The 27,636-nt window shown below is 44.8% G+C and overlaps 1 protein-coding gene across 5 annotated transcripts; it reads left to right on the top strand.

Moving 5' to 3' along the window:
- Positions 1–71: 71 nt before the first annotated feature.
- Positions 72–27,117, top strand: LOC307170093 (msx2-interacting protein). Of its 5 annotated transcripts, none has more exons than XM_079891101.1 (14): positions 72–322; positions 1,479–1,799; positions 3,257–3,736; positions 6,757–6,914; positions 7,751–8,103; positions 12,835–12,960; positions 13,053–13,166; positions 14,579–14,692; positions 15,034–15,134; positions 15,245–22,283; positions 22,369–22,461; positions 23,578–23,772; positions 24,783–24,941; positions 26,465–27,117. In XM_079891101.1, exons 1-14 carry the CDS (start codon positions 240–242, stop codon positions 26,594–26,596), a joined length of 9,468 nt encoding a protein of 3,155 aa, XP_079747227.1. In that variant the 5' UTR covers positions 72–239; the 3' UTR covers positions 26,597–27,117. The 5 variants fall into 5 exon arrangements, with proteins under 5 accessions (XP_079747227.1, XP_079747229.1, XP_079747228.1 ...); XM_079891103.1 differs by having other exon boundaries at positions 121–322; positions 6,760–6,914; XM_079891102.1 differs by having other exon boundaries at positions 121–322; positions 3,260–3,736.
- Positions 27,118–27,636: the final 519 nt, after the last annotated feature.

Here is a 27,636-nt window from a genome sequence, read left to right on the forward strand (position 1 = left end):
TTTGCGCAAAATATTCAGTATTTGGTATGTAATATTATGCTATGACACAGCGTGACATTTGCTTTGATGTCGCATAGTGACGGGGGCGCGCAGGGTTCCTTCGCGCGCTCCCGCTCCTGCACGCGCACGGCCGCGAGATCTTTTTTCTCGCACGAGCTCGCGGCGGATTTTACCTCACGGTCAGAGATTAAACGACGCGAAAGCGCATATGTGCATGAACGGGACACGGTCGACGCAGGATGGTTCGGGAAACCAGACACCTCTGGGTGGGAAATTTACCCGAACATGTTCGCGAGGAGAAGATTGTGGAGCATTTTAAACGGTGAGTTACACAAGAAGCGGACTGCGCGCGCAGTGACGCGGCCTCGCGCGGACACAAACAGCCTCAGCGCGCAATGCCAGAAAATAAGCGAATAAACGCCTATAAAAACGTGCTAAAACACCCGCAATGAGCCATAAACACGATTTAAAATATAAAAACAAACCGAAGCGATCTCTGATGAGACGCCAGCCCGCTAACATGACCAAGTTAAGCAGTTAGCTGGCCGCTTCACTAGTGACTAGTTACTGTTTTGCTGGTGGTTTAGTGGAATCTATCGTCTTTTTCACAGAAATCGTCCGTTTTGCGTTCACGCCACAGTTACGCCTCACGAAAAGTCGCATAAAACGCGGTTTGAGTGTGAGAACAGCGAGTGTGTGTGTCCGTGAGCGGTGGCTAGCTCGCTGCTAACAGGCTGAGCCGGTTTAACAGCGATCCCGATTCAGTCCGAGGATACAGAAACAAGAAAGAGTGAGAATCCGATGTTAGCGTTTAACTTCATTCCGCGATAGTTCTTAAGTAAACTCAAAGTTTTACTACGTAAACATGCAAGTATGGTGTTTTAGTTGAGTGAGCTGAATTAATGTCATATAGGAAACCGTTGTGAAATCGCTTTAAGTTCGTAGTCAAGTCTCCTTAATTTATACAGCGCTTTTAACAATATAGGTTGTTTCAAAGCAGCTTTACAGTGATAATAGGAGATTAAAGTAACCGAGATTGTTTCGGCTTTACAGCGGCTCTAGAATAAAGTTATTGTCCAGCTAAAGTTAGTTTTTGATTGATTCAGTTCCATTATAAAGATCATGACTTAGGGTCACGACACCGTTCTCACAGAAAACTTTTAACGTGTTCCTGGAGGTTCATTTGCACGACAACAGTGTTTGGTGGCTCGATAACTTTGAAATAGTTTCAAGGTGCAAGTTTAGAAAAATGTCATAATCTCCGTGTAAACTTCAAAAACGTGAATCTGTGAAAACTGTGACGGATGCAGAGTGAATATGCGCCCAAGCATAATGAAATTGGCTTGCAAACATTATGAAGGTGTAAGTTACAAAGTTTTTGTATGTCAGAAAGTGTATTTTTGACTTTTAAATGTGTGTGTGTGTGTGGCCGACGCCGGTCCCGTGACGCCTGGTTTACAGTGGCTCGTCTCTTGCAGGTATGGCCGGGTGGAGAGCGTCAAAGTCCTGCGCAAGCGCGGCTCTGAGGGCGGCGTGGCGGCCTTTGTGGATTTCGTCGACATCAAAAGTGCTCAGAAGGCGCACAACGCCGTTAACAAAATGGGGGACAGAGACCTTCGCACCGATTACAATGAGCCGGGTTCGGTGCCCAGCGCCGTGCGCGGTCTGGAGGACGCCGCGCCCGCTAGCACTCACGGAAGGGAGGTTGCAGGGTTCTCGAGGAGCGCCGTGGGGCCGGTGTACGGGCCTCCGGTGACTCTCCACACCAGAGAGGGGCGCTATGAACGCAGACTAGACGGGTAAGTGGGACTACGGTGTCAGATACAGGGGTTGAGGTGGGGTTAAACACAATACTGATTCTCCGTTCTCTGAGGCCTGACTTCCTGCACACGGGATTATTAATCCTTGTCTATCATGTAAGAATGAGTGGATTAGATTGGTGTGTTCAAAATCAAAATGTGGGATTACTGTGTGAGCCATGAGCTGGATATCACCCACGTGGATATTACGAAGTCCGGCGGAGACGTAACGGGTGAGTTTGGATATTAGGCGTCCTCCAAATCTGGGATATTACGATTCCTCGGATGGTGCCGTGTGGAAGTATGTGCCGACGACGGATTTAACAAGATTTTTAACCAGGGAAATAGAGATATCGCAAAACCTTTTTGTCAGTTGTCATTTGCCTTGCACGAGTATCCCATCACCCATCTGGTCATTGTGCTGCTGTCTGTCATGGATGTGTATCACTGCCGTGGATTTAGGAGGAGTCGCCCGTCGCGTGTGGAGTAAGTGTGTCAGGGTTCATCATCTCATCCTCCGTGTCACCGCACGTCATTCGTTAGAGAGGGCCGCTAACGCTCGTCGCTCGCGCTGGGATGTTTCCACCAAGCTTCGAAGACCAGAAGACGTGGCGGGAAGATTCACGCTTCCCGAATGTTGGATCTAACCTCATATGTTGGATGTATAGGTGTAGACCGAACTGGATTACCTGATCTCGAGTGGATGTACGGGAGAAGAGTTCGCCCAGTTCCACCGCTGCCGTTCGGAGGAAGTAAATGCGCTGGAATTACGCACCGTTTGGTTTTTTGTTTTTGTGTGCGCCGTTCGGATTATTCCCCACCAGTGGAAAGCTATGTTTTTCCTCAGAAGAAGATTGTTTTTTGTTTTGTTTTTGGTAAAGACTCTATTTGTTTTTCCTAAATATTATTTTTGTTAAACGCATCAAGACGACGTGCGGATAACCGGCGCAGCCCTGATTGGACGAAGACCGCATAGTGGGATCCGATCCGCTTCTCTCGACCGCTCTCCGCCGTCGCTGTTTTTGGCTCACACACAATTCCTCCTATATTGTATTGGGAATAAGTAGGGTCAGTTACTGCTCGGAAAAGGTTGGTATTGCCCTGCCTTACGCATCTCTGTGCTTTCTCTCTCTCTCTAACCTAGACACATAGTCTCTTAACCCCTGTTCTGTACTAACCCTAGAGCCTTGTGTTATTATTAACCCTTTGATTTCCCCGCGGCGTTCAGAGCCAGATAGCCAGCATGGTTCATGAGTCGGATAGAAACACTGCATGATTGGTGTAGAAGTCCATTTCCAGCAGCGCTAGAGCCTCAGTGTAGCTCGGATCTAAACCGTGGCTCAACCAACCCGTTAGACTTGTACGATGAGTTAGCTAGCTGTGTGAGAATGATCCAGCCGGAAGCTAAGTGTGTGTGTTCCTCTTTCTGTCGTGTCTCTTCCCTGTCTCTCTCACAGCAGCGGTTCTGACGGACGGGAGCGGGCGTATGAACACAGTCCGTACGGACACCACGAGCGCAGCGGCTCCTTTGACCGGCCGCGCCACTACAACACAGACTATTACAGGGACCGCTCCATGTTTGCTGGCTCCAGCCCGGCCGCTAGCGCTCTTAGCGGTGGCTTCGACGCGACCGAGTCGCACTTTGAGCCTCGGATCCGCGACCCTTTCACCCTGTCTGGCTCCGCTCGCCGCGACCCATACCGTGACGACAGGGGCCGGCGCGCGGACCGGACGTACCATCACCATCGGCGGAGCCGGTCGTCGCACTCGTCGCAGTCGCGGCAGCCGTCGCCGCAGAGGAGCGTGGGACACACGCCTAAAGCCGCGCACTCGCCCAACAAGCGAGCGGCGGCGTCTCCGGGTCCGCGGTCTCGGTCGCGCAGCCCGTCCTCCAGCTCCGACTCCGCTAGCAGCACCAGCAGCACCGGCAGCGGCAGGTATCGTACAGCGCTAGCTCCTACCTGTTTCACTTCATGTTTAGGACATTTTGCAGTTGTTTCAGCCTCATTATCAGAATCCTAGCCGAACTAATATAAATATATCAAGCATTATTAAAGACAAGTAAACACTCAGTTATTAAGAAGAACAAATAAAAAATGTTCAATTGCAAATAGGTACAACTGAACAAAGATATGATTATTCTTTGTATTCTTTTCAGGTATTCAGATACAGAAACTAATCAAATTGTGTGTAATCAAACTTTTTTTTTTTTTTTTTTTTACTCGCTTTTGTGTTTCGCCTCCCTCCGCCGCTTTACGCTTGCGTTTCAGAGAAACGTCAGTAGGCTATAATCGATTACGGCCTATTACTGCGACGATTACAGCACCCGACTGAATACGGGTTAAAATAGGGTTAGTCCATCCCATGTTCTCTGTTTTTCTGGGTTCCATGGTAATGGGTTAATTCAAATTTTGTGTAGTTAATAATTTTGTAAAATTTTAACAATGAGTGTTATAAATATTTTTTTAAATTCTGTTTTGGATTCTGTGATTTATGAAATTAATACAAATTTAATATCAAAACATTAGTAATCTAATGGTTGCATAACTAGGGTTTGGGGTCCTATGAATAAAGGCCCTATGAAATGTGTTTTTTGTTTTTTTCAAAATTCAAACCAAATTCTGTGGTTTCCATTAAAAATGGTTTAATAAATTATCATCAAAGTTTGTCTAACCAATTGAATTAAAACGTTAACAATAATATTATTATTATTAAAAATTTTACTAAATTACTATTATAGTAAAATTGTAATATTAATATCAATGTTATTACTTTACAGTTACAACCATATAATTAGAATCCTTCCTTTTCTGAAAACAGTTTAAAATACGACCCTATGAAATCCATTTTATTTTGTTCCAAATTTGTTTTCCATTTAAATTCTGGTTTCCAGAATTTTTTTTATTTCATTAATTTTCTTTCTTTTTTTTTTCTTTTTTTTTTGTCTAATCAATTGAATTCATAAAAAGTAGTCAAATTTGAAGTCAAATGTTTTAAATTTTTCTGTTTATATTTCTGGATTCTGTGTTTTATGATTTAATTCAAATGTATTATCAAAAGCAGTGGTAATAAAACTAATGCATAACTTCAATTTAATTTATTAGTGTTGGGCGATATGCTCCATTTTCATCATATCGTCAGCCTGAGATCGGCGATACACGATATTAGCGTGAGGGGGCGGGGCTTGTTAACTTGCTTATTTACTCATCAATTTGCTTGTTTTATTACTTTGTTTTATATATGAGAATCTATTTTGCTAGCAAAGGTGGAGTTACATTAATGACAGTGGAAAAATCTGTGTTCCTGAACTAAAGACTGTTATTAGGCCTATATCATTTTAGTGATATTATTATTATTATTATTATTAATATTTTGTTATTGTATTGTTTTTAGTGTTCTTAGTTATATATATGCTTTGTTAATGTGCTATGGAAACAAAATACTGACGAACAACGATGCCGTTTTCATCTTGGACCTGTGTAAGTCTGTTAGAACAAGCACTCTTCACAATTTGTGAATGCTCAACTTCAGTATTTCAGTTTTGGTGTGGGATGTAGTGTCGTCTGCTTTAACGTCTTCTCAGAGGAGTCCTCATGCACGTGTGTGTGTGTGTGATGTTGCTAGTGTCAGGCTGTGTGGTGATGTTGTTATGAATTTAGGCAAGGCAAATTAATTGTAGTTCCTAATATATTTATTTAATAACAATACTAGCTTTATTATTATAATAATAATAATAATTTAATACATTAATGGTAAAAGAAGCCAAATTTTCGTACTGATATCGTCGATACACGATACTATCGTCTATCGGCACAACCCTATAATTTATCCTTTAAAATCTAAGCAAATAAAATGTTTTTGCCAAACAAAGTTAGTGTTAAAATTAAAACACAAATGAAAACTTGTGATGTCAAATGTAAATATTGTTGTAGGTATCAGGGTTGTAACGAGGAAGTTCAGGTCTGTCTGTCAGGTTAGACCACACTCAGAGTTTTACTTTTCATTTCTTAGAGTTGATAACGTGATCGAGGGGTTGAGCTTGATAAACACAGTTAACACAGAACCAGAATCACTTCCTCCTCCTTGATGAACATTGTTGCATTATTCTAATGTTTGGGTCCAGTTGAGGAAGTCCAGATACAGGCGTGTTTAACCCTCTGGTGTCTTCGCCTGTCGCTCAGAAATTACAGAAATATAAACAAAAATTATTTCAATGAAATGAATGAACTATATTTTAGTTTGATAATGTTTTTTATTTAATATTTTGTATTGTTTAAATTATATTTACACTGTATTTATAATCTATTTATTAACTTTTTGAGAGAATTAAATTTCCAACTTAAACGGTCGTAAATCTTGAATGCTTTAGATGAGAGTGAACTTTGATCTCTTTTCAAAGACGACGCTTGGCAGATTATTGCTGAAGTGAATGTTAAAAAAAATAATAATTTAAGTTACAGAATTTTACGTATTTTGAATTTTACCTATAATGAAAAATGTGCAAAAATACTATTTAAAAATTTTATATGAAATATATATTTTCAAAAACATAAATCTAAGCCATAAATAAACAAGTTGTTCCACATGTGAGCCTGATATCTCAGTAAATGAGCGTTCAGTGAGATGTTGTTCGGCTGCAGTACCAAACGCCTCCACTAGAGGAAACTCGTCTCGCATTCGTTTCCAATGCGTCATTTCTGACCGCGAGGAGCTCACATGTGACGATTCATTCAGGACTATTTAACCTGTGTGTGTTCGCACAGCAAGTGCCAAAACCGGTACCAAGTTTCGTACCATTCCGATAGTAAAACAAGTGTACATTTTTACCAGAGGCTACTTTCATGCTGTAGTGATGTTAAATGCTTGTAGTTTCTCTAAGATAGCTAATGGCGCTCTCTTTGAACCGTGTGTGTGTGTGTGTGTGTGTGTGTGTGTGTGTGTGTGTGTGTCCTGGCAGCAGTGACTCGAACAGCAGCTCCAGCGAAGGCTCGCGAGCGCGCTCAGTGCAGTCCACGGCTACACACGCTCCTCCTGCTCCGCCGCTCCCCATGGACTCCGACGAGCCGCGCAGGAGCTTCGGCATCCGGGTCCAGAACCTGCCCACGAGATCCACAGGTCAGCTGATCTGCTCACCTCACCGGGTTACAGGGGTCCCATAATGCCCTTTCACAAGACGTGAAATCGGTCTCTGATGTCCCAGAGTGTGTGTGTGAAGGTTTAGCTCAAACACGCCACAGATATATTTATAGCCTGTTAAAATTGTCTCTTTTTGAGGATGAGCAAATAGATCAGGAAGATGGAGAGACTCGAGAAGTGACATCATGTAGGCAGCATTTCTGAAGGGTTAGTTGATGAAGTTATGCAGCGTATGTGTAGTTATCTTCTAGTCACTGATTAGCATATTCTTTCAGGATAATCTCTAAATTGTGTTCAGGGGGCGGGGTTTATGTAAATGTTAGGGTTTGTGATGTCACTAACCCGGGAGGAAGCTGGTTGTTGTGTTCGCCACTAGCGCAGTGTGACAGCTGACAGGAAAGGGTTTTATTTCAGCGAACACTTGTTGCTAGTTCCTGTTGTGCTGGGTTCTCGTGATCGTCTCACAGTGTCACATGCTCCACACGCCTCTTACACTTTATTTTAAGGTGTCGTTGTTACAGTGTAATTATATATTTAAGTCCTGAGTAATATTAATGAACTACATGTACTTTCTATAGGGGTAGGGTTAGGATTAGGTTGAGGGTTAGATGTGTGTAATTATGCATAATTTACTGGTATTACTATGGTAAGTACATGTAACATATGTAACAACTGTCAAATAAAGTGTTACCGACTTGTTTTGTAATCGCGGCTTTGAACGATGATGTAATCATGGAATGTGATGAATTGTGCAGCCCTAATCTCTAGTGTGTTGAGGACATGACATCACACTTCCTGTGTTTGCCTCCCGCCAGACACGAGCCTGAAGGACGGGCTGTTCCACGAGTTCAAGAAGTATGGCAAGGTGACGTCGGTGCAGATCCACGGCGCGCTGGAGGAGCGCTACGGCCTGGTGTTCTTCCGGCAGCAGGAGGACCAGGAGAAGGCCCTCAGCGTGTCCAAGGGCAAGCTGTTCTTCGGGATGCTGATCGAGGTCACGGCCTGGAACGGCCCCGAGACCGAGAGCGAGAACGAGTTCCGGCCCCTGGACGGCCGCATCGACGAGTTCCACCCCAAGGCCACGCGCACGCTGTTCATCGGCAACCTGGAGAAGACCACCAACTACCAGCAGCTGCTCGACGTCTTCCAGCGCTTCGGCGAGATCGTGGTACGCTAGGCTAACCCCTCCGGCCTGGGGCAGGGTACACGCTCTGGCACGACCCGTTAGACGCGGGGGGGGGGGGGGGGGGGTTCGTTAACGACAACGAGCGTCGGGACGCAAGATTCGATGGCTTCATCTCGTGTAGTGTGCCGTAGTGGACGACGCCCGACCAGCGTCTGCGAGGCTTCACGACATCTCCATAAAAACACTAGCATGTTGGAATCTCTTTTTTTTGGTCCTCCGTGAAGGGTTCCGCCAGGAGTGTGTGTGCGTGCGTGTGGTATGTGAGTGTGTGCGAGAGTGTGAGTGTGTATGCGTGCGTGAATGTCAGCGAGTGAGTGTGTGAGGGAGCGCGTGTGTGAGAGTGAGTGTCAGCGAGCGAGTTTGAGTGTGTGTGTGTGAGAATGTGTGAGTGAGTGTCAGCGAGCGAGTTTGAGTGTGTGTGTGTGAGAATGTGTGAGTGAGTGTCAGCGAGCGAGTTTGAGTGTGTGTGTGAGAATGTGTGTGAGTGAGTGTCAGCGAGTGTGTGTGTGTGTGAGAATGTGTGTGAGTGAGTGTCAGCGAGCGAGTTTGAGTGTGTGTGTGCGAATGTGTGAGAGTGAGTGTCAGCGAGCGTGTTTGAGTGTGTGTGTGTGTGTGAGTGTGTGAGTGAGTGTCAGCGAGCGAGTTTGAGTGTGTGTGTGAGAATGTGTGAGTGAGTGTCAGCGAGCGAGTTTGAGTGTGTGTGTGAGAATGTGTGAGTGAGTGTCAGCGAGCGTGTTTGAGTGTGTGTGTGTGAGTGTGTGAGTGAGTGTCAGCGAGCGAGTTTGAGTGTGTGTGTGCGAATGTGTGTGAGTGAGTGTCAGCGAGCGAGTTTGAGTGTGTGTGTGCGAATGTGTGAGAGTGAGTGTCAGCGAGCGTGTTTGAGTGTGTGTGTGTGTGTGAGTGTGTGAGTGAGTGTCAGCGAGCGAGTTTGAGTGTGTGTGTGAGAATGTGTGAGTGAGTGTCAGCGAGCGTGTTTGAGTGTGTGTGTGTGAGTGTGTGAGTGAGTGTCAGCGAGCGAGTTTGAGTGTGTGTGTGCGAATGTGTGAGAGTGAGTGTCAGCGAGCGTGTTTGAGTGTGTGTGTGCGAATGTGTGAGAGTGAGTGTCAGCGAGCGAGTTTGAGTGTGTGTGTGCGAATGTGTGTGAGTGAGTGTCAGCGAGCGTGTTTGAGTGTGTGTGTGTGTGAGTGAGTGTCAGCGAGCGAGTTTGAGTGTGTGTGTGTGAGTGTGTGAGTGAGTGTCAGCGAGCGAGTTTGAGTGTGTGTGTGCGAATGTGTGAGAGTGAGTGTCAGCGAGCGTGTTTGAGTGTGTGTGTGTGAGTGTGTGAGTGAGTGTCAGCGAGCGAGTTTGAGTGTGTGTGTGCGAATGTGAGAGTGAGTGTCAGCGAGCGTGTTTGAGTGTGTGTGTGTGAGTGTGTGAGTGAGTGTCAGCGAGCGTGTTTGAGTGTGTGTGTGTGAGTGTGTGAGTGAGTGTCAGCGAGCGAGTTTGAGTGTGTGTGTGCGAATGTGTGTGAGTGAGTGTCAGCGAGCGTGTTTGAGTGTGTGTGTGTGAGTGTGTGAGTGAGTGAGTGAGTGTCAGCGAGCGAGTTTGAGTGTGTGTGTGAGAATGTGTGTGAGTGAGTGTCAGCGAGCGAGTTTGAGTGTGTGTGTGTGTGAGTGTGTGAGTGTGTGAGTGAGTGTCAGCGAGCGAGTTTGAGTGTGTGTGTGAGAATGTGTGTGAGTGAGTGTCAGCGAGCGAGTTTGAGTGTGTGTGTGTGAGAATGTGTGTGAGTGAGTGTCAGCGAGTGTGTGTGTGTGAGTGTGTGAGTGAGTGAGTGTCAGCGAGCGAGTTTGAGTGTGTGTGAGAATGTGTGAGAGTGAGTGTCAGCGAGCGAGTTTGAGTGTGTGTGTGTGTGAGTGTGTGAGTGTGTGAGTGAGTGTCAGCGAGCGAGTTTGAGTGTGTGTGTGAGAATGTGTGTGAGTGAGTGTCAGCGAGCGAGTTTGAGTGTGTGTGTGTGAGAATGTGTGTGAGTGAGTGTCAGCGAGTGTGTGTGTGTGAGTGTGTGAGTGAGTGAGTGTCAGCGAGCGAGTTTGAGTGTGTGTGAGAATGTGTGAGAGTGAGTGTCAGCGAGCGAGTTTGAGTGTGTGTGTGTGTGAGTGTGTGAGTGTGTGAGTGAGTGTCAGCGAGCGAGTTTGAGTGTGTGTGTGTGAGAATGTGTGTGAGTGAGTGTCAGCGAGTGTGTGTGTGTGTGAGTGAGAGTGTGTGAGTGAGTGTCAGCGAGCAAGTTTGAGTGTGTGTGAGAATTTGTGTGTGAGTGTCAGCGAGCGAGTGTGAGTGTGTGTGTGAGTGTCAGCGAGTGTGTGTGTGAGTGTGTGTGTGTCAGCGAGCGAGTTTGAGTGTGTGAGTGTCAGCGAGTGTGTGTGTGAGTGTGAGTTTGTGTGTGTGTGTGTGTGTGAGAGTGAGTTTGTGTGTGTGAATGTCAGCGAGTGTGTGCGTGTGTGTGTGTGTGAGTGTCAGCGAGCGAGTTTGTGTGAGTGAGTGTCAGTGAGTGTGAGAGTGTGTGTGCACGAGAGTGTGAGTTTGTGTGTGTGTGAATGTCAGCGAGTGAGTGAGTGAGTGTGTGTGTGAGTGAGAGTGTGAGTGTCAGCGAGCGAGTTTGAGTGTGTGTGAGTGTGTGTGTGTGAGAATGTGTGTGAGTGTAAGCGAGCAAGTTTGAGTGAGTGAGTGTCAGCGAGTGAGTGTCAGCGAGTGAGTGTCAGCGTGTGTGAGAGTGTGTGTGAGAGTGTGTGTGAGAGTGTGTGTGAGAGTGTGTGTGAGAGTGTGTGTGAGAGTGTGTGTGAGAGTGTGTGTGAGAGTGTGTGTGAGTGTGTGTGAGAGTGTGTGTGAGAGTGTGTGTGAGAGTGTGTGTGAGAGTGTGTGTGAGAGTGTGTGTGAGAGTGTGTGTGAGAGTGTGTGTGAGAGTGTGTGTGAGAGTGTGTGTGAGAGTGTGTGTGAGAGTGTGTGTGAGAGTGTGTGTGAGAGTGTGTGTGAGAGTGTGTGTGAGAGTGTGTGTGAGAGTGTGTGTGTGAGAGTGTGTGTGTGAGAGTGTGTGTGTGAGAGTGTGTGTGTGAGAGTGTGTGTGTGAGAGTGTGTGTGTGAGAGTGTGTGTGTGAGAGTGTGTGTGTGAGAGTGTGTGTGTGAGAGTGTGTGTGTGTGAGAGTGTGTGTGTGAGAGTGTGTGTGTGAGAGTGTGTGTGTGAGAGTGTGTGTGTGAGAGTGTGTGTGTGAGAGTGTGTGTGTGAGAGTGTGTGTGTGAGAGTGTGTGTGTGAGAGTGTGTGTGTGAGAGTGTGTGTGTGAGAGTGTGTGTGTGAGAGTGTGTGTGTGAGAGTGTGTGTGTGAGAGTGTGTGTGTGAGAGTGTGTGTGTGAGAGTGTGTGTGTGAGAGTGTGTGTGTGAGAGTGTGTGTGTGAGAGTGTGTGTGTGAGAGTGTGTGTGTGAGAGTGTGTGTGTGAGAGTGTGTGTGTGAGAGTGTGTGTGTGAGAGTGTGTGTGTGAGAGTGTGTGTGTGAGAGTGTGTGTGTGTGTGAGAGTGTGTGTGTGTGTGAGAGTGTGTGTGTGAGAGTGTGTGTGTGTGTGAGAGTGTGTGTGTGTGTGTGTGAGAGTGTGTGTGTGTGTGAGAGTGTGTGTGTGTGTGTGTGAGAGTGTGTGTGTGTGTGAGAGTGTGTGTGTGTGTGAGAGTGTGTGTGTGTGTGAGAGTGTGTGTGTGTGTGAGAGTGTGTGTGTGTGTGAGAGTGTGTGTGTGTGTGAGAGTGTGTGTGTGTGTGAGAGTGTGTGTGTGTGTGAGAGTGTGTGTGTGTGTGAGAGTGTGTGTGTGTGTGAGAGTGTGTGTGTGAGAGTGTGTGCGAGTGTGAGTGAGTGAGTGAGTTTGAGTGAGTGAGAGAGTTTGAGTGAGTGTGTGTGTGTGAGACGGCACGCGATGACTGGTCGGGAAGCAACGTGTAGTCTGACATGTTTCTTGTCCACGACAATATTTTAGGAGTCAGAATCGCGTAATCTGACAGTGACTATCGTAACAGACAAAAGCATAGTGTAATCTGAACCAGGCTTTAGGGATCGCAGTCTGGTACCGAACGACGAGAGTTTTTGATACTCGGTGGAGTCGAGGCGATTCGGGGAAGCCTATAAAGTGCTGAACTCTGATCCAGTGCCAGAACTGTCGGTTCAGATCTCCCTGCTCATGTTCAGATCTCACTGCTCAGCTCTAGCCACAGTCTGTCCTGTAAACGACCTCAGGGAGTAGGTCATGTTAAACTGGGGTGTTTTTCCAATATACGTTTATTACTTTTTTTAGTGTTAAGAGTTTTTAGTGAGAACAGTGTGTGTTAGCGGCCGCTAAGTTAATAACTAATGATCTTTACAACGGAAGTGAATCAATCAAAACTAACTTTATCTGGACAATAACTTTATTCTAGATCTGCTGTAAAGCCTGAACACTCTCTGTTACTGTAGTCTCCTGTTATCACTGTAAAGCTGCTGTGGAACACTCTAAAGCGCTGTATAAATGAAGACTTGACTATCCCAGTTTGATTCAGTCCTTCTAGAGATTCTGAGTGGATTAGAGCCACATAAACCTGTTTAATATGGACATTTCTGCCTGTTGAAAAGTCAAATGTTGTTCACTATGGTTGAACAAACTTAATTGCTTTTTGTCATTGTTGCAATGTTTATTTAAATCATGGATTTGTCTCGATTGGTTTCAGGATATTGACATCAAGAGGGTGAATGGCATTCCCCAGTATGCATTTGTTCAATACTCCGATATTGCAAGTGTTTGTAAAGCCATTAAGAAAATGGATGGAGAGTATCTCGGCACCAACAGGCTCAAGGTATTTGCACGTTCTTGGCATATACTTGTATGTTTGTGTGTAACTGTATTGGCCTGGATGGTCAGTCATGTTTATCTGTGTGTGGATTGCAGCTGGGGTTTGGGAAGAGTATGCCGACAGCGTGTGTGTGGCTGGACGGGCTGACCTCCAACATCACAGAGCAGTATCTCACGCGACACTTCTGTCGCTATGGGCCCGTCGTCAAGGTACATGTCACATGCACTATATGGTCATTCCAGGTCAAATCAACCAAATTATGGAAACTTCCCCAGATCAAATTTTTGATTTTATTAATATTTTTTCTGAAAAAGACAAATAAATAGTGATGAAACCCCAATTATTAAATGTCACAGATGTATATGGACTGAGTAATCCACTGTTTTGCAGAGGAGGGTCAAAATGACAATTTTCACCTGAGATTTGGAGCCAAATTACAGGGGTGTAAAAATGACTTTAGAAAGATGGCAGCATCATTTATTTTTACATAGAGAATGGTGGATATATTATCGAAATCTGTTGACTTAAGCAATCTTTGTTGCACTATATGCCACTCAGAGAGGTGTGTTGTGTGCAATTATATTGATGGAGGGAAATAAGATGCATTTCTAGTTTCAGTAGTATTTGTTCTTCAGACAATCCTCTTTAAACACAATAAGTTTCAGCTGTTTGAAAAGTGAACCATATTTGTTTTTTTACCATTGAAAATGAGTAAAATTCGACAATTTGAACATGGAGTCACATTGGGATGCCCATATCTATAAGATTGAACCATATAGGACCTTAAAAATTAAGATTGCAAAAGAAATGTTTAAGAATTATCTAGAAGGATATTAAGATCTTTAATACTTTTAGAGTTACAGGCATGCAAACTTTGGAAAAGGAATATTTATGGCTCTCAGACAAGTACATTCTTTGCAAATTGTGTTGATAGAAAAAAAAAACTACATGCATTTCTAGTTTCAACATTGTTTGTTGTTCAGATATTCCTCTTAAAAGAAAAAAGCATCGGCTGTGTGCAAAGTGACCCACATTTGTTTTTTAAACTCTGAAAATGTGTACAATTGACCAATTTACACACACGTTAAGATCTCCATATCTCTGGCATTGAACCATCAAGGGCCTTTAAAAGAAAAAAGTTGTTTAAGAGCCAGAATCTAAAAGGATATTAAGATATCTTTAATACTTCTTGAGTGACAGGCATGCAAACTTGAGGCAAAAAAAGTGCTTTTTCCCATTTTTGGACTGTCACTGTTGGCATATAGTGCAACAAAGATTGCTTAAGTCAACCGATTTCAATAATATATCTACCAATCTCTATGTAAAAATAAAAGTGATGCTGCCATCTTTCTAAAGTCATTTTTACACCCCTGTAATTTTGGCTCAGAATCTCAGGTGAAAATTGTCATTTTGACCCTCTACAAAACAGTGGATTACTCTGTCAATATACATTCATTACATTTAATATTTGGGCTTTCTTCATGTATTTCTATATATATAATATATATAATATATACTTTTTTTTTTAGCCGGGGACCTCAGGTTGACTTGATGCTGCATTAACCTATGTTGATTTTTATATTGAGTTGTGTAGAGTACTAAGTATTGTCCTCTTTTCCAGGTTGTGTTTGATAGGTTAAAAGGAATGGCTCTTGTTCTGTACAACAACACTGATTTTGCCCAAGCAGCTGTTAGAGAAACCAAAGGATGGAAGATAGGAGGGAACAAAATTAAGGTGTGTGGAACTGACTAGTGACACTTGAACTTTCTATTCATCTAGAATCTTTGAAAAGTCAAATGTATCACGGATTCCTCAAAAAATCTCTTTTCAACATTAATAATAATCAGAAATTTTTCTTGAGCAGCAAATGGAGTAATTCAGCTTTGATCACAGGAATAAATTACATTTGGCAGTTTATTTAAAAGAACAGTAATATTTGTGAAATATTTTTACAATTTGAAATGGCTGTTTTCTGAGACATGCATCCATAGTGAACAGAAGAGACTTCTTTTAAACCTTTGACCGCCAGTATATGAACAGTTATATAATGTAATGTGTTTGTTTCTTTTGTCCAGGTTGATTTTGCCAGTCAGGAGAGTCAAATGGCTTTCTATCGATCTATGCAGGCATCAGGGCAGGACATCCGTGACTTTTATGATATTCCAGCAGAGAGGAGGTGAGTGCTGCCTTTAGTTCAACACCCTAGAAACTATAATTCCTGCCTGCAGTTTGCTTATCTTCAGGCACTTGGCTAATTATTGCCCAAATCTTGTTTCGTTTTGCCAGGGAAGAGCGGCGAACTCCTTATCATGAGTTTTCAGCTGAGCGGGCGTATTACGAGAATGTAAGGACTCCTGGCATTTACGCCGAAGACCCCCGTCGGGAATATCCTGGTCGCAGTCGCGATCGCTATGCAGAGTTGGATCATTACCAAGGAGAACACTACGATCCCCGCTACCACGAGGACCCACGGGAATACAGAGATTATCGAGACCCTTTTGAGGACATCAGGAAGTACAGCTATATCCAGCGAGAGCGTGAACGGGAGCGTGAGCGATTTGAGGCCGACCGAGGCCGATGGAGCCCGTCTCATCAGCGGCGTCCCTTAACTCCCTCTGCGTCACCCTCACCATCTGAACGTGTTTCTCGAGAAGCGGAACGACGGGTGTATAGACACTCCTCTGAGAGATCTGGAAGCTGCAGCTCGCTGTCTCCACCTCCAGCTCAGTTTGAGAAGTCTGAGAAATCGCCAGTGGATTACAAACCGGAAGGACTGGAGAGAGAAATAGAGCAGACCGAGGCAGAGCGCGCAAGTGGAGCGGAGAACAAAAAACGTGGCAGACGCAAGGAAAAGGCTGACAGAGAGAAGGGGGAGAAAGCAAAGCAAAGGAGAGGTAAAGTACAGTCTCCCAGTGCACCTCATTCTGAAGCGGAGAGAGAGCCTAGTCTGGATATGGGTTCTGGGAAGGGAAAAGTTTCAGATGTGGAGAGTCAAGAAAGACAGAAGCATAAAGGGGACAAAGAACCCTCCCCGGTTGACCACGTAACTCGCCTTGAGTCTCAAAAGGGAGAGCGACTCGATCAGTGCAAAAGTGAGTCGTTAGACAGGGATGGCAAAGGAAAGTCAAAGAAGCATTTGAAGTCTGACTCTGGTAGTGATGGCAAAGATTCCCTTTTAGATTCTGACAGACTTGCAGCGAGAAAGAGGCGTTTTGGCGATCCCAGTGGGAAAACTATAAGGCAGAAAAGGGGCCGTCTAGAGGATGATCCAGGTTCTGGAATTAGCCAACCTGCTGACTTTGCTACAAACACTGGATTTGCAAAGGAGACCGATATTGATGTGAAAGCAGAGAAAGAGGTTCAAAAGAGAGAACACTCCAAATCCAGGACCGGCCCTCATTATAGTCAAAGGGAAGAGCTGGATAGCGCTATGAGAGGGACGTCTCAGGGTCCATCGCTACGACCAGGGGAATTATCTGAGGTGGATGTTTTGGACTCAAAATCGCACCCTGTGCCTAGACGATTTTCAATCGACGGAACCTCCGATAAGGACAGCAAAGTGAGGGACGAATATCTAGAAAATATTGACCTTTCTCAGAGTTACCGCAAACAGATGGAGCAAAACAGACGGCTTCGGCAGCAGCTGCAGACCCCTGATAAACAAGGAAAGGCAGAGTCTCAGCAAGGGTTAGATGCAGAAGATCTTGAGCATCGTAGCCTGGTGCATGAGGTTGGCAAGCCTCCGCAAGATGTAACCGATACCTCGCCTCCAAATAAGATCAAGAAACAAGAGTCCTTTGAGATGGAAATGAGTGCTAAGAGAGAAAGGATTTACCGAACAGGTCGCCAAAAGAGTGAAGACCCTGAGTGGAATAACACAAATTCTCCAAGGTTACAGCATGCACCGCTACTAAGAGAGGTAGAATACGCTGACCCTCCGACTCAAATGATTGTGAGAGAAGTAAAAGAACCATCAAAACCTGAAGATAATGTTCCATTAGATCTGGAGCTTGCTGGTAAACGGATGCACACCGTACAGATGTCAAAGATGAGTACATCTCTACCAGATGAGCAGCAAAGACGTTGGGAGAGTCGACTAAAGCAAGAGTTGTTACCAGACTTTTCAAGGGGCTCTGAGAAAAGACGTCTCAATCGGAAGTACTTGGATTATGGACTTTGGCCCGATTTGGAACCTGGTGAAGTGCGTTCTGACTCTGAAGAGGATCGTGAAAATAAGTCCAACTCTCCTGCACCATCAACTTCTGTACCTTTCTCTGAAAGACACCGTCCAGACAGGTTGTCAGAGTCCAAGCTAACATCTGCCCTAGAGAGAAACAAATTCCGTTCTTTTGCAGATGATCAGACAATCACACCGGATACGAAAGCTTTGTTAGAGCGTGCAAAGTCTTTGTCCTCCTCAAGAGAAGACAACTGGTCTTTCCTTGATTATGATACACATTTTGCCAGTTTAAGGAGTAGAAAGGACACAGAAAAGGTAGAGTCAGCCCCACGACCAACTCCCTCATGGTACATGAAGAAGAAGAAAATTCGAAGCGAGTCTGACGACAAAGTGGAAGAAAGGAAAGAAGATCCAAAGCCAGAAGAACAGGAGAGACGAGAGTTGTTTGCGTCACGTTTTTTGCACAGTTCTATTTTTGAGCAGGATTCAAGGCGTCTCCAGCATCTGGAACGAAAGCATGAGGACCCTGAACATGGTGTTGGATATCTGTACCCTCAGCAAGGCCCAGCAGAAGGGCAGCCTGACCCAGAACCAGTTGTGCTTTTCCATAGCCGGTTTTTGGAGCTAACAAGGTTGCAGCAACAGAAGAATAAAGAACAAATCCCTCAAAATTCCAAGCATGAAGAAACCGTAGATACAACCAGAGGAAGTAAAACACCTGAGGAAGAACAAGCTCCACAGCAACAAATTGCTACTGAACCTAGTATCCATCCAGCTGAGAGCAAAATAATTAGCCCTGTTCAGGCTCCTCAGACTAGTCCTGTCCAAGCTCCTCAAATATCACCACCTGTTATAATAGCCAAAGAATCCTTGCCATCAGTGGAAACAGAATGTGTTGATACTCCTGCCTATAAATTGTTTGATCCTTCCATTAAGGAGGAAGATAAAGAGCATGAACAGCCCTCAGCTCAGCCACTACAGCCTTTGCTAGAGCAACCCTCAGAACCTAATTGTTCAGAATGCCAAGAGTCAAAGATCCCAGTCGAGGAGATGGTATTGAAGACTAATGACTTTGAAAGTGCTCCTGAAACCAACAAAGTGGTTTCAGAACAGCTTTCAAGCAACGAAACACCACCCAGCATTTCACAGCCAGAGACTGAGTCTCCAGTTAAGTTTCCAGAATCACCAAGTCCCCTCTCACAAATCTCTTCTGAGCCACATGAAAAGGAACCTGAGCCACCTGTTACAGAAGCTGAATCTATCAATGCAGGTGATCAGAAAGTTGCTGATAATTATCCAGTTGAGGAAGCTGTGTCTCCCCCTCCAAAGTCAAGAAATAAAAAGACTAAAACCTCACCTAGCACACCAGTAACTACACCTCTGCCTGCCACCCCAGACAAACAGAGCACCCGCAAAAGTGAGCGCATTGACAAAGAAAAACTGAAACGCTCATCTTCTCCAAGAGGAGAGGCATCCAAGTCAGTGCCTGATTCAAAGTCAGTAAGTAAGTCCCCTCTGCACAGCATAGAAATGGAGCAAGGTACAGAGCAAAATTCTCAGCCAGTTAGGGCAAGGCGTAGGAATGTGCGTTCTGTTTATGCTACACCAGTTGAAGATGAAACTGCACTGCAACCTGGAAAAGACGCTGAATCACCTCGTGTAAGGAAGCGTATAGACCGAGATGTGGGTTCTGATGCAGAGACCGTTGCTGCACCGCCACCGACCTCGAGACGGGGACGCCCCCCCAAGAATCGACGCCAAGCTGAGGATGTACCAGCAGGAAAAACTGAACGGTCAAAATCAACTGAGTCTAAGGAATTGGATGCCAGTGAGACGAGCAGTGAGGGGGTTCCCAAAGTAGGTAAAGGCAAATGTTCACCCCACACACAAAAAGGAGTAAGTCCAGTGAATGTATCAGCATCTGGAATCGGAAAAAAGGGAGACAAAATGGAGAAAATATCAGAAAGCTCCAAACTCATTACTGAAGAAAACCCTCTTGTTCTTAAAAACCTTACAATTCGGCTTGATGTGACCGAGGTGAAGGCAATGCTTCAGACTAGTGAAGATGAACCTGGAACTGAGGATTCTCCCAAAAAGAGCTCACCTGGTGTGTCTTCAAAGGATGAGGTCATAGAATCTAAATTTGAAAGTGATGCCATGGATGAAGTTAATAGTGAAGGGGAGGCATTGCCTGCTGCAACAAAAGCCATCGAGTCAGATGTATCTTTGCTGTCTCGAGAGCTGGAACTTGAGCAAGCTGTTGAGAATATTGCAAAGCTGACAGAAGATGCATCTCCTCCTCCTCAGTTTAAAAGTAACTTGACAAAGACGCAACGTTCATTACCTGAAGAACCAGAGCGTGACTCAGAAGAAGAAAAGCCTGCAATTCCAGCTAGTGAAACAGAGCTTGCTGCTGCTATAGATTCCATTACAGCAGAGGAAACATCTTGTACCCTGCCACAAGAACAAATCATCAACTCTGTTGTAGATTCAAATGCTGATATACAGACACTTGCACCCAGTTCAAAAGTATCCGAAACCTGTGTTGGCACAGCAGATGTTCAGGAGGAGACTGTAACCTCTCCTAGAAAAGGGTTTAAAGGCAGAGCAAAAGCTTCAAAGAAGGGCAAAGGCCAAAAGGGTGCTGGAAGCAAAAAAGAACCATTCAAAGATGTAGTTTTGGATCCTGAAAACATCCCTGTGAAGTCACCGGAGTCCATACCTGCAGAACTTCCGGCAGTTAAAGAAAGATCACCCACAAGTACAGCTGCTGTCATTACTTCCTCTTCCAAGCAGGTTGTAACTTTAACAGCGCCTAATGCAGACGTTCCAAACGAACCAGAGTTGCCTCTTAAAACTGAGATGGATATCCCAAAATCTTCTCCTGTTCCCAGTAGAAGCCCAACGTCACCCAAGTATCAGCCTTATTCATACAAAAACACGTCCCCCTCACTATCTCCAACAAGAACTTGCCTCAAGAATTTGTCCTCATACCCAAGCAGGCTTTCTGTTTCCCCTACAGAGCGTTTCAATCCGCCGAAAGAAGCTGGGGTCCTCTCTCCTCCACAGACCCCTTTAGAGAGCCCAACATTACCCTCAGACACCCCTGTTCATGACGCCAACTCGGGTGATTTGCGTAAAATCCTCACAAAGTCTAGAACTGGCCCAGTGTTGGACATGGCCGCTACATCTGGGAATCTGCATCCTCATTCTGCAAGGGAAAGTGACATTGCACCAGATGTGGTAACCAGCAAAAGTGCTCATCAAGATAACAGGCAACCCTCTGTTTCAGCTCAACCTGTAGTTCGACAGCCTGCCTCTATTCCATCCCCAGAAACAAAGCAGATCTTCAGTGAGAAGTCAGTTATTTCAGTTATTGCTTCCACTCCTACCTCTGTTATCAGTCGAGTTTGCAATCCCCCTGACTCGGAGGAGAAGCCAAATGCTCCCATTGGAAATCCCTTTCTCGACAAACAACCTCCAAAACAGATTTACCAGCCAAGCTTGGAGGAAAGCAGTACGTACCATGGTCCACCAGTCGGGGAGGAAGGTGGAAATGCTGGTCGTTATATTGTGGAGAGTACATCGCTGAGCACAGGCTCCAGCACAGGGCTGAGAGTTCAGACATCAGAAGGCGTGGTGGTGCTGAGTCATTCTGGCCAGAAAATGGAAGGGCCACATCGCATAAGTGCCAAAATCAGCCAGATCCCGCCGGCCAGTGCTGTGGACATAGAGTCCCAGCAGCTGGTGTCCATGCCCCAGATCAAGCAGGAACACTACAGTGCCTCCCAAACACCATCTTCTAAATGCCCACTTCCTTCAGATCATGGGCATTCAATAAAACCACAACTAAATGTCTCCACAATTAAACAAGAGTCTGCAATGGACAAATTGGAGTCCTCTTACGCCCCAGTTCAAAGTGGAGTTGTTAAATTATTGCAGCAAACGCCTGGCCCATCACCGGTCATGAGTTACCATCACACAGTGATGAAGCACCCCAAGAAGGTCGATGGGTCAGAGTCCCTCAGTGTGGATGGCGTAAAACCCGGCTGGGTCCCAACTATTAGTCCTGCTATAGGTCCTCATCTTCCCCCAGCAGCAGGTAATCATGTCGGGTTCATGGCTGGCACAACGACAGATCGAACTCCGTCCCTTATTCAGCCTAAGCAGGAGCCGCGATCTCCCCGCAAATCTGGACACCCTCATTCTCCTTTTGCCAAAGTGTCGTCTCCTATTGGCTCCTCATCTCCGAAAGGTGTGTCTATGGTCCTTCCCTCTGGATTACCCTCTCTGTCCCCATATGTGTCCACTGTCCACCACTCTGAGCAGTCTGTGATCATGCCCCCACACAACGCTCACGGGAGCATTGGACGAATGTCGCCACACCGCGTTGGCCCGATGGGGCACCTTACTCAGGGTGAGGTACGAGTGAACACTCCTCCTCTCTCTATGATGAACTATGCCATTCACTCTGACAGCCTCCCCTCCTCTTGGCCACCTGGCCAGCAGAGACCCATATCTCCCCAGGCCGTGGGGAACAGGGAAATGGTCCTCAAGGTTAACACAGCCAATGCAAGAAGCCATGATGGAGGAGAAGAAGAAGCGAGGCGTTTCCATACAGCTCTCGGAAGACCAGCTGCTCAACTGAAACCAGAATCCATACCAGCAGAGTATCGTGGAGCTCTCCCCAGTGGGTTACCCATTGATCGATTCAACATGTCACCAAGAGACATGCGAGTGCTCATTCACCACCAGCAGAGCGATCGTCCCACTGCAGAGTTACACCAGGTGCACGTCCCCGAGAACATGCCGACGTCTTCAACTCCCACCAGTATGGCGGCGTCTCTCTCACCTCGGCCACACTTGTTAGCAAAGGGAGTGTCTGAGAAGGACCCCTCGAAAACATCCGAGCTGAGGAGGGCACAGACGCCTCCCAGTAAGGAGGGCATGATGGCGATTCGTAGTACAATGCCTCCGATGGCTTCTCCTCAGAGAGTTCAGCTGATGACAGCAGGAACTGGAACGTCCTTTCCTGAATATTCCAACATGTATACAAACCTACGACCCGCCCACGCTCAGTTTGCTGATAATTCTCCAATGGGGATTAACCAGTCCACCCATAGCATCCCATCATCACAGGCACAGGTGCGTTTGAGTATGCATCAGTTTTTAAGTTTACTAGCTTTTAGAGCTGTGTGAATTACATTTGTCCCTTTCGTTTTAAACCAAGGGAGTTCAAGAGCCGGAGTCCAGTCAGCCTCCAGCTGAAGCTAAAGTGGAGTTGGTTGGCCATCAGCCCGTGAACATGGTGCAGCTCCTGACGGTGAGCTTCTCATTCACTACATACAGAACGCTTTATTCTGTCCACCCACAACTACAGATGTGTACCTGTCCTGCCATATTTTCACTATCCCCCATCAAATTAATCAGTTTTTACTTTTAGTAGTGCATTTTATTTTTATTTTTTTCTGTACAAAATGTGAAAATGATAGATTTTATAATATTGTACTATGTTAATCATTAAATGCAAACTGGTTTGTAGTTTCCAACATCCATTCTGATTCCTCATTAGTTTTGAAAGCATTTAATTCAGGGTTCGTACAAGGTGCTCGAAGTGCTTGATTTTCACCGGTTTCGAGTTAGCGGCCCCTAAGTTAATAACGAATGATCTTCGCAACGGAAGTGAATCAATCAAAACTAACTTTATCTGGACAATAACTTTATTCTAGATCTGCTGTAAAGCCTAAACACTCTGTTACTGTAATCTCCTGTTATCACTGTAAAGCTGCTTTGAAAAAAATCTATATTGTTAAAGCGCTGTATAAATGGTGACTTGCCGTACTTGAATTTGACTTTTTGAAATGTAAGTCCTTGAAGACAGCCATATTTATGAAGAGGTCCTTAAAGTGCTTGACTTATTTAAATACAATATATATGAAATATACTGTATAGCACTTCTCAGTTCACATTGTTACAAAGCATCTTTACAGGAAATTCTATTGAAAATCCTTATTGTTGATTTTTGTACAGTGACATGGGAAAGTATTTGATTTCTTAATATCATTATATTAGAAAATATCAAGTCAGGTGTCCTAGCAGAGTCTCCACAGCAGGAGTCCTTCACATTATTGCACACTGAGTCCGAAACTTTAGTATGCATTTTTTCGTATCGGTCATTCGTTGGCTCTGAAACCGATCCGAATTTTTTTTTTTTATGATGAAGAAAGTTTTGGAGGCAGTGTCTAGACGTGATTGACACAACGTGAGGTCATTTATTTTTTAACTTGCAAAAATTTCGGACTCCGTGTGCAAGGACCTTTACACATCAGCATGTTCCACAAACACCATTCTTTGTCTTCATGTTCAACCATCTGTGTGTAGTGAGAATGCAAATGTAGACCAGACCCTGAAGATGTGCTGTGTTTTGTGAACCGTACAGAAATACCCTATCGTGTGGCAAGGCCTGCTGGCGCTGAAGAACGACACCGCCGCGGTCCAGCTGCACTTCCTGTGTGGGAACAAGGCTCTGGGCCTGCGGTCTCTGCCTCTGCCGGAGAGCGGGGGGATCCTGCGCATCGTTCAGCGGATGAGACTGGAGGCGCAGCAGCTCGAGGGCGTCGCGCGCAGGATGACGGTACGTCAGGTCTCCTGTATTTATACTGCGCTTTTCACAGTACAGAGTGTGTCAGAGCAGCTTTACAGAGATAGCAGGAAAATAATGCAACACAGCTCAAGTAAGTTCAGTGATGGTTCATTTCTGTTGTAAAAAAGTTACTCATTTATTTATATATATATGGCCGCTCTGGAGAAAACCGTGATGTCATCGTCAGCTCAGTCCAGTTCTCATATAATGGTGTCAGTGCAGGAGAGCAGGAATATTGAGGAATATTGAGGGCTGTCAGTTCTAGAAATAATCAAATGTGTGTTATATTTTTGATGCAAATGCAAACTTTGAGTCTGCAAACTAATTTTCACTCACCATGACTGTTCTCACACTACTGGTTATGAAAGTTTTGTCTGAAAAATCAAGCTGTCTAAACACGAATGATGGAGTGTGTACACGTTCAGGCTGTAGGCAGAGGATCCTGTTATGCCCTCTCAAAGTCTCGATTGGGACTTCTGGGCTCTGCTAGGCTCAGTTTTCCTGCTTGAATGTTGATTATTTCCTCCATATTCTCCATTGTTGAGCTCCTCTCTTCCCAGTGTGTCAGTAACGCTCAGGGGTGCGTTTCCCAAAAGCATCGTTAGCCAACTATGATCGCAAGTTCATTCGTTATCAGCATAGTTCAACGGGTCTGTGTTTCCCAAAACAATAGTTCTAATGCAGCGCTGTACGGGAAACGCCCCCTGATTGGTTCCTGTCTCTATGAAGCCCCTCCCTCTGAAAAGCACACTGCTCTACACACTACTGACTAACTCAACCAGGCCCCGCCCCTTTATTCTGTGCATGAATTATTTAAATGAGGAATATTGTGACGTGTTCGTTCCTGGAGGAAACTCAAGAGTACAGTGGAGGCGTTTCAGGAGTTCAGGAACGCTGATGTAGAGAATGACTCGAACTCAAACAGCAGCATTACTCTGAAGAGCAGAGCAGACGTGAGCTGTAGGAACTCCTGTGAGATGATGTGTGTTGTGTGTTGTCAGGGGGAGAGTGACTTCTGCCTGCTGTTGGCCATGCCGTGTGGCGTCAACCAGGACGACGTGTTGAACCAAACGCAGGCGCTCAAATCTGCCTTCATCAATTACCTGCAGGCCAAGCTAGCGGCGGGGATCATCAACGTGCCCAACCCCGGCTCCAATCAGGTGCGTGCCTTCCCCTGCAGCCAAGCTCTTAATGCTCAGGTGTTCTTCATTACTGTGAACATCAGCCCATGGTTTACTCTCCCTCAGCTCATCCTAGGTGTGTGTGACACTCTTCTGTCAGACGAACACAATCAGAGTTATATTACACAATGTTCTGGCTCTTCCAAGCTTTATAATGGCAGTGCCGTTTCTGTTTTGGATTTGCTTTTATCCATGGACAGATGCACTTTTATGATGGATAGATGCACTTTTATGATGGATAGATGCACTTTTATGATGGATAGATGCACTTTTATGATGGATAGATGCGCTTTTATGATGGACAGATGCGCTTTTATGATGGATAGATGCACTTTTATGATGGATAGATGCACTTTTATGATGGACAGATGCACTTTTATGATGGATAGATGCACTTTTATGATGGATAGATGCACTTTTATGATGGATAGATGCACTTTTATGATGGATAGATGCACTTTTATGATGATAGATGCACTTTTATGATGGATAGATGCACTTTTATGATGGATAGATGCACTTTTATGATGGATAGATGCACTTTTATGATGGACAGATGCACTTTTATGATGGACAGATGCACTTTTATGATGGATAGATGCACTTTTATGATGGATAGATGCACTTTTATGATGGATAGATGCACTTTTATGATGGACAGATGCACTTTTATGATGGATAGATGCACTTTTATGATGGATAGATGCACTTTTATGATGGACAGATGCACTTTTATGATGGATAGATGCACTTTTATGATGGATAGATGCACTTTTATGATGGATAGATGCACTTTTATGATGGATAGATGCACTTTTATGATGGATAGATGCACTTTTATGATGGACAGATGCACTTTTATGATGGATAGATGCACTTTTATGATGGATAGATGCACTTTTATGATGATAGATGCACTTTTATGATGGATAGATGCACTTTTATGATGGATAGATGCACTTTTATGATGGATAGATGCACTTTTATGATGGATAGATGCACTTTTATGATGGACAGATGCACGTTTATGATGGACAGATGCACTTTTATGATGGATAGATGCGCTTTTATGATGGATAGATGCGCTTTTATGATGGATAGATGCACTTTTATGATGGATAGATGCACTTTTATGATGGACAGATGCACTTTTATGATGGATAGATGCACTTTTATGATGGATAGATGCACTTTTATGATGGATAGATGCACTTTTATGATGGACAGATGCACTTTTATGATGGACAGATGCACGTTTATGATGGACAGATGCACTTTTATGATGGATAGATGCACTTTTATGATGGACAGATGCACTTTTATGATGGATAGATGCACTTTTATAAGCCAGGAATTTTTTTTTAATGTAACTCTGATTGTATTCGTCTGAAAGAAGAATGTCATATACACCTAGGATGAGGTGAGGGAGAGTAAATCCTGGGGTAAATGTAATGTGTGGGTGAGCTATAGCTATATAAAGCGCTGTGTTCGTCCCTCCGCAGCCAGCGTATGTGCTGCAGATCTTCCCGCCGTGCGAGTTCTCCGAGAGTCACCTGTCCCGCCTGGCCCCGGACCTGCTGAGCCAGATCTCCAGCATCTCCCCGCACCTCATGATCGTCATCACCTCTGTGTGATCGCACACACTCTCATCCCGGATCTCCAGCATCATGATCGTCGTCACCTCTGTGTGATCGCACACACTCTGCCCTGCTCGTATTTATTCATCAACTGCAGTTTTGTTCATGGAAACTGGGCGAAAAAAGAAAAAAAATCACAGAGCGACAAGTGACATTTTCTTCATTTGTTGATTTTGAGTCTATTTTTTGAAGAGCGAATCATAGAAGTTATTGTAACATAATTATGTGTTTTTAACTGGTCATGTGGTCCCCGTAGAGGATTGAACATTGGGATCGTGTCTCCGACGGCAAACCGACAGGATCATGGAGTTTCTGGTTTGCCGGACTGTAAATATTTTAAATATTTAAAACCCTGGCGCGAGGAAAGAGCCCGGAAGAGCCGGCTTCACCTTCAGGATCTGGAGGAGTGGAGCAAGCCAGAACCAGAACGCTTTTGTGTTGTAAATACTCCAGACTTCGGGCTGGCAGCTCTGCGCTGGGTTTATTGCGGGCACTTCAAATTTTCTTACTCAAATAAAAAAAAAGTACATAAAACTTGTGTTTGTCACTCTTTCAGCGTTTATTCATCAGAGAAATGGCAAATAAAACAGAAATAAGATTAAATAAATAAGATTAAAACAGAAATGGCAAATAAAGCAGAAATAATAAAGTGGAGTTTTTAGCAGATACATCAGGATGAACATCTAGGAATCTTTGGGATGAAAAGCCTTTAGTGTCCGTTTACTACAGGAAATCATGTCTGAAGAAATGACTGAAGAGTTAGTGTAGTGTAGAGTTGGTGTAGAGTTAGTGTAGTGTAGAGTTAGTGTAGTGTAGAGTTAGTGTAGTGTAGAGTTAGTGTGGTGTAGAGTTGGTGTGGTGTAGAGTTGGTGTGGTGTAGAGTTGGTGTGGTGTAGAGTTGGTGTGGTGTAGAGTTGGTGTGGTGTAGAGTTGGTGTGGTGTAGAGTTGGTGTGGTGTAGAGTTGGTGTGGTGTAGAGTTGGTGTGGTGTAGAGTTGGTGTGGTGTAGAGTTGGTGTGGTGTAGAGTTGGTGTGGTG

The sequence above is a fragment of the Squalius cephalus genome, assembly GCF_949319135.1.
Source record: "Squalius cephalus genome assembly, chromosome: 13".
In the NCBI taxonomy this organism is placed as follows: Eukaryota; Metazoa; Chordata; class Actinopteri; order Cypriniformes; family Leuciscidae; genus Squalius; species Squalius cephalus.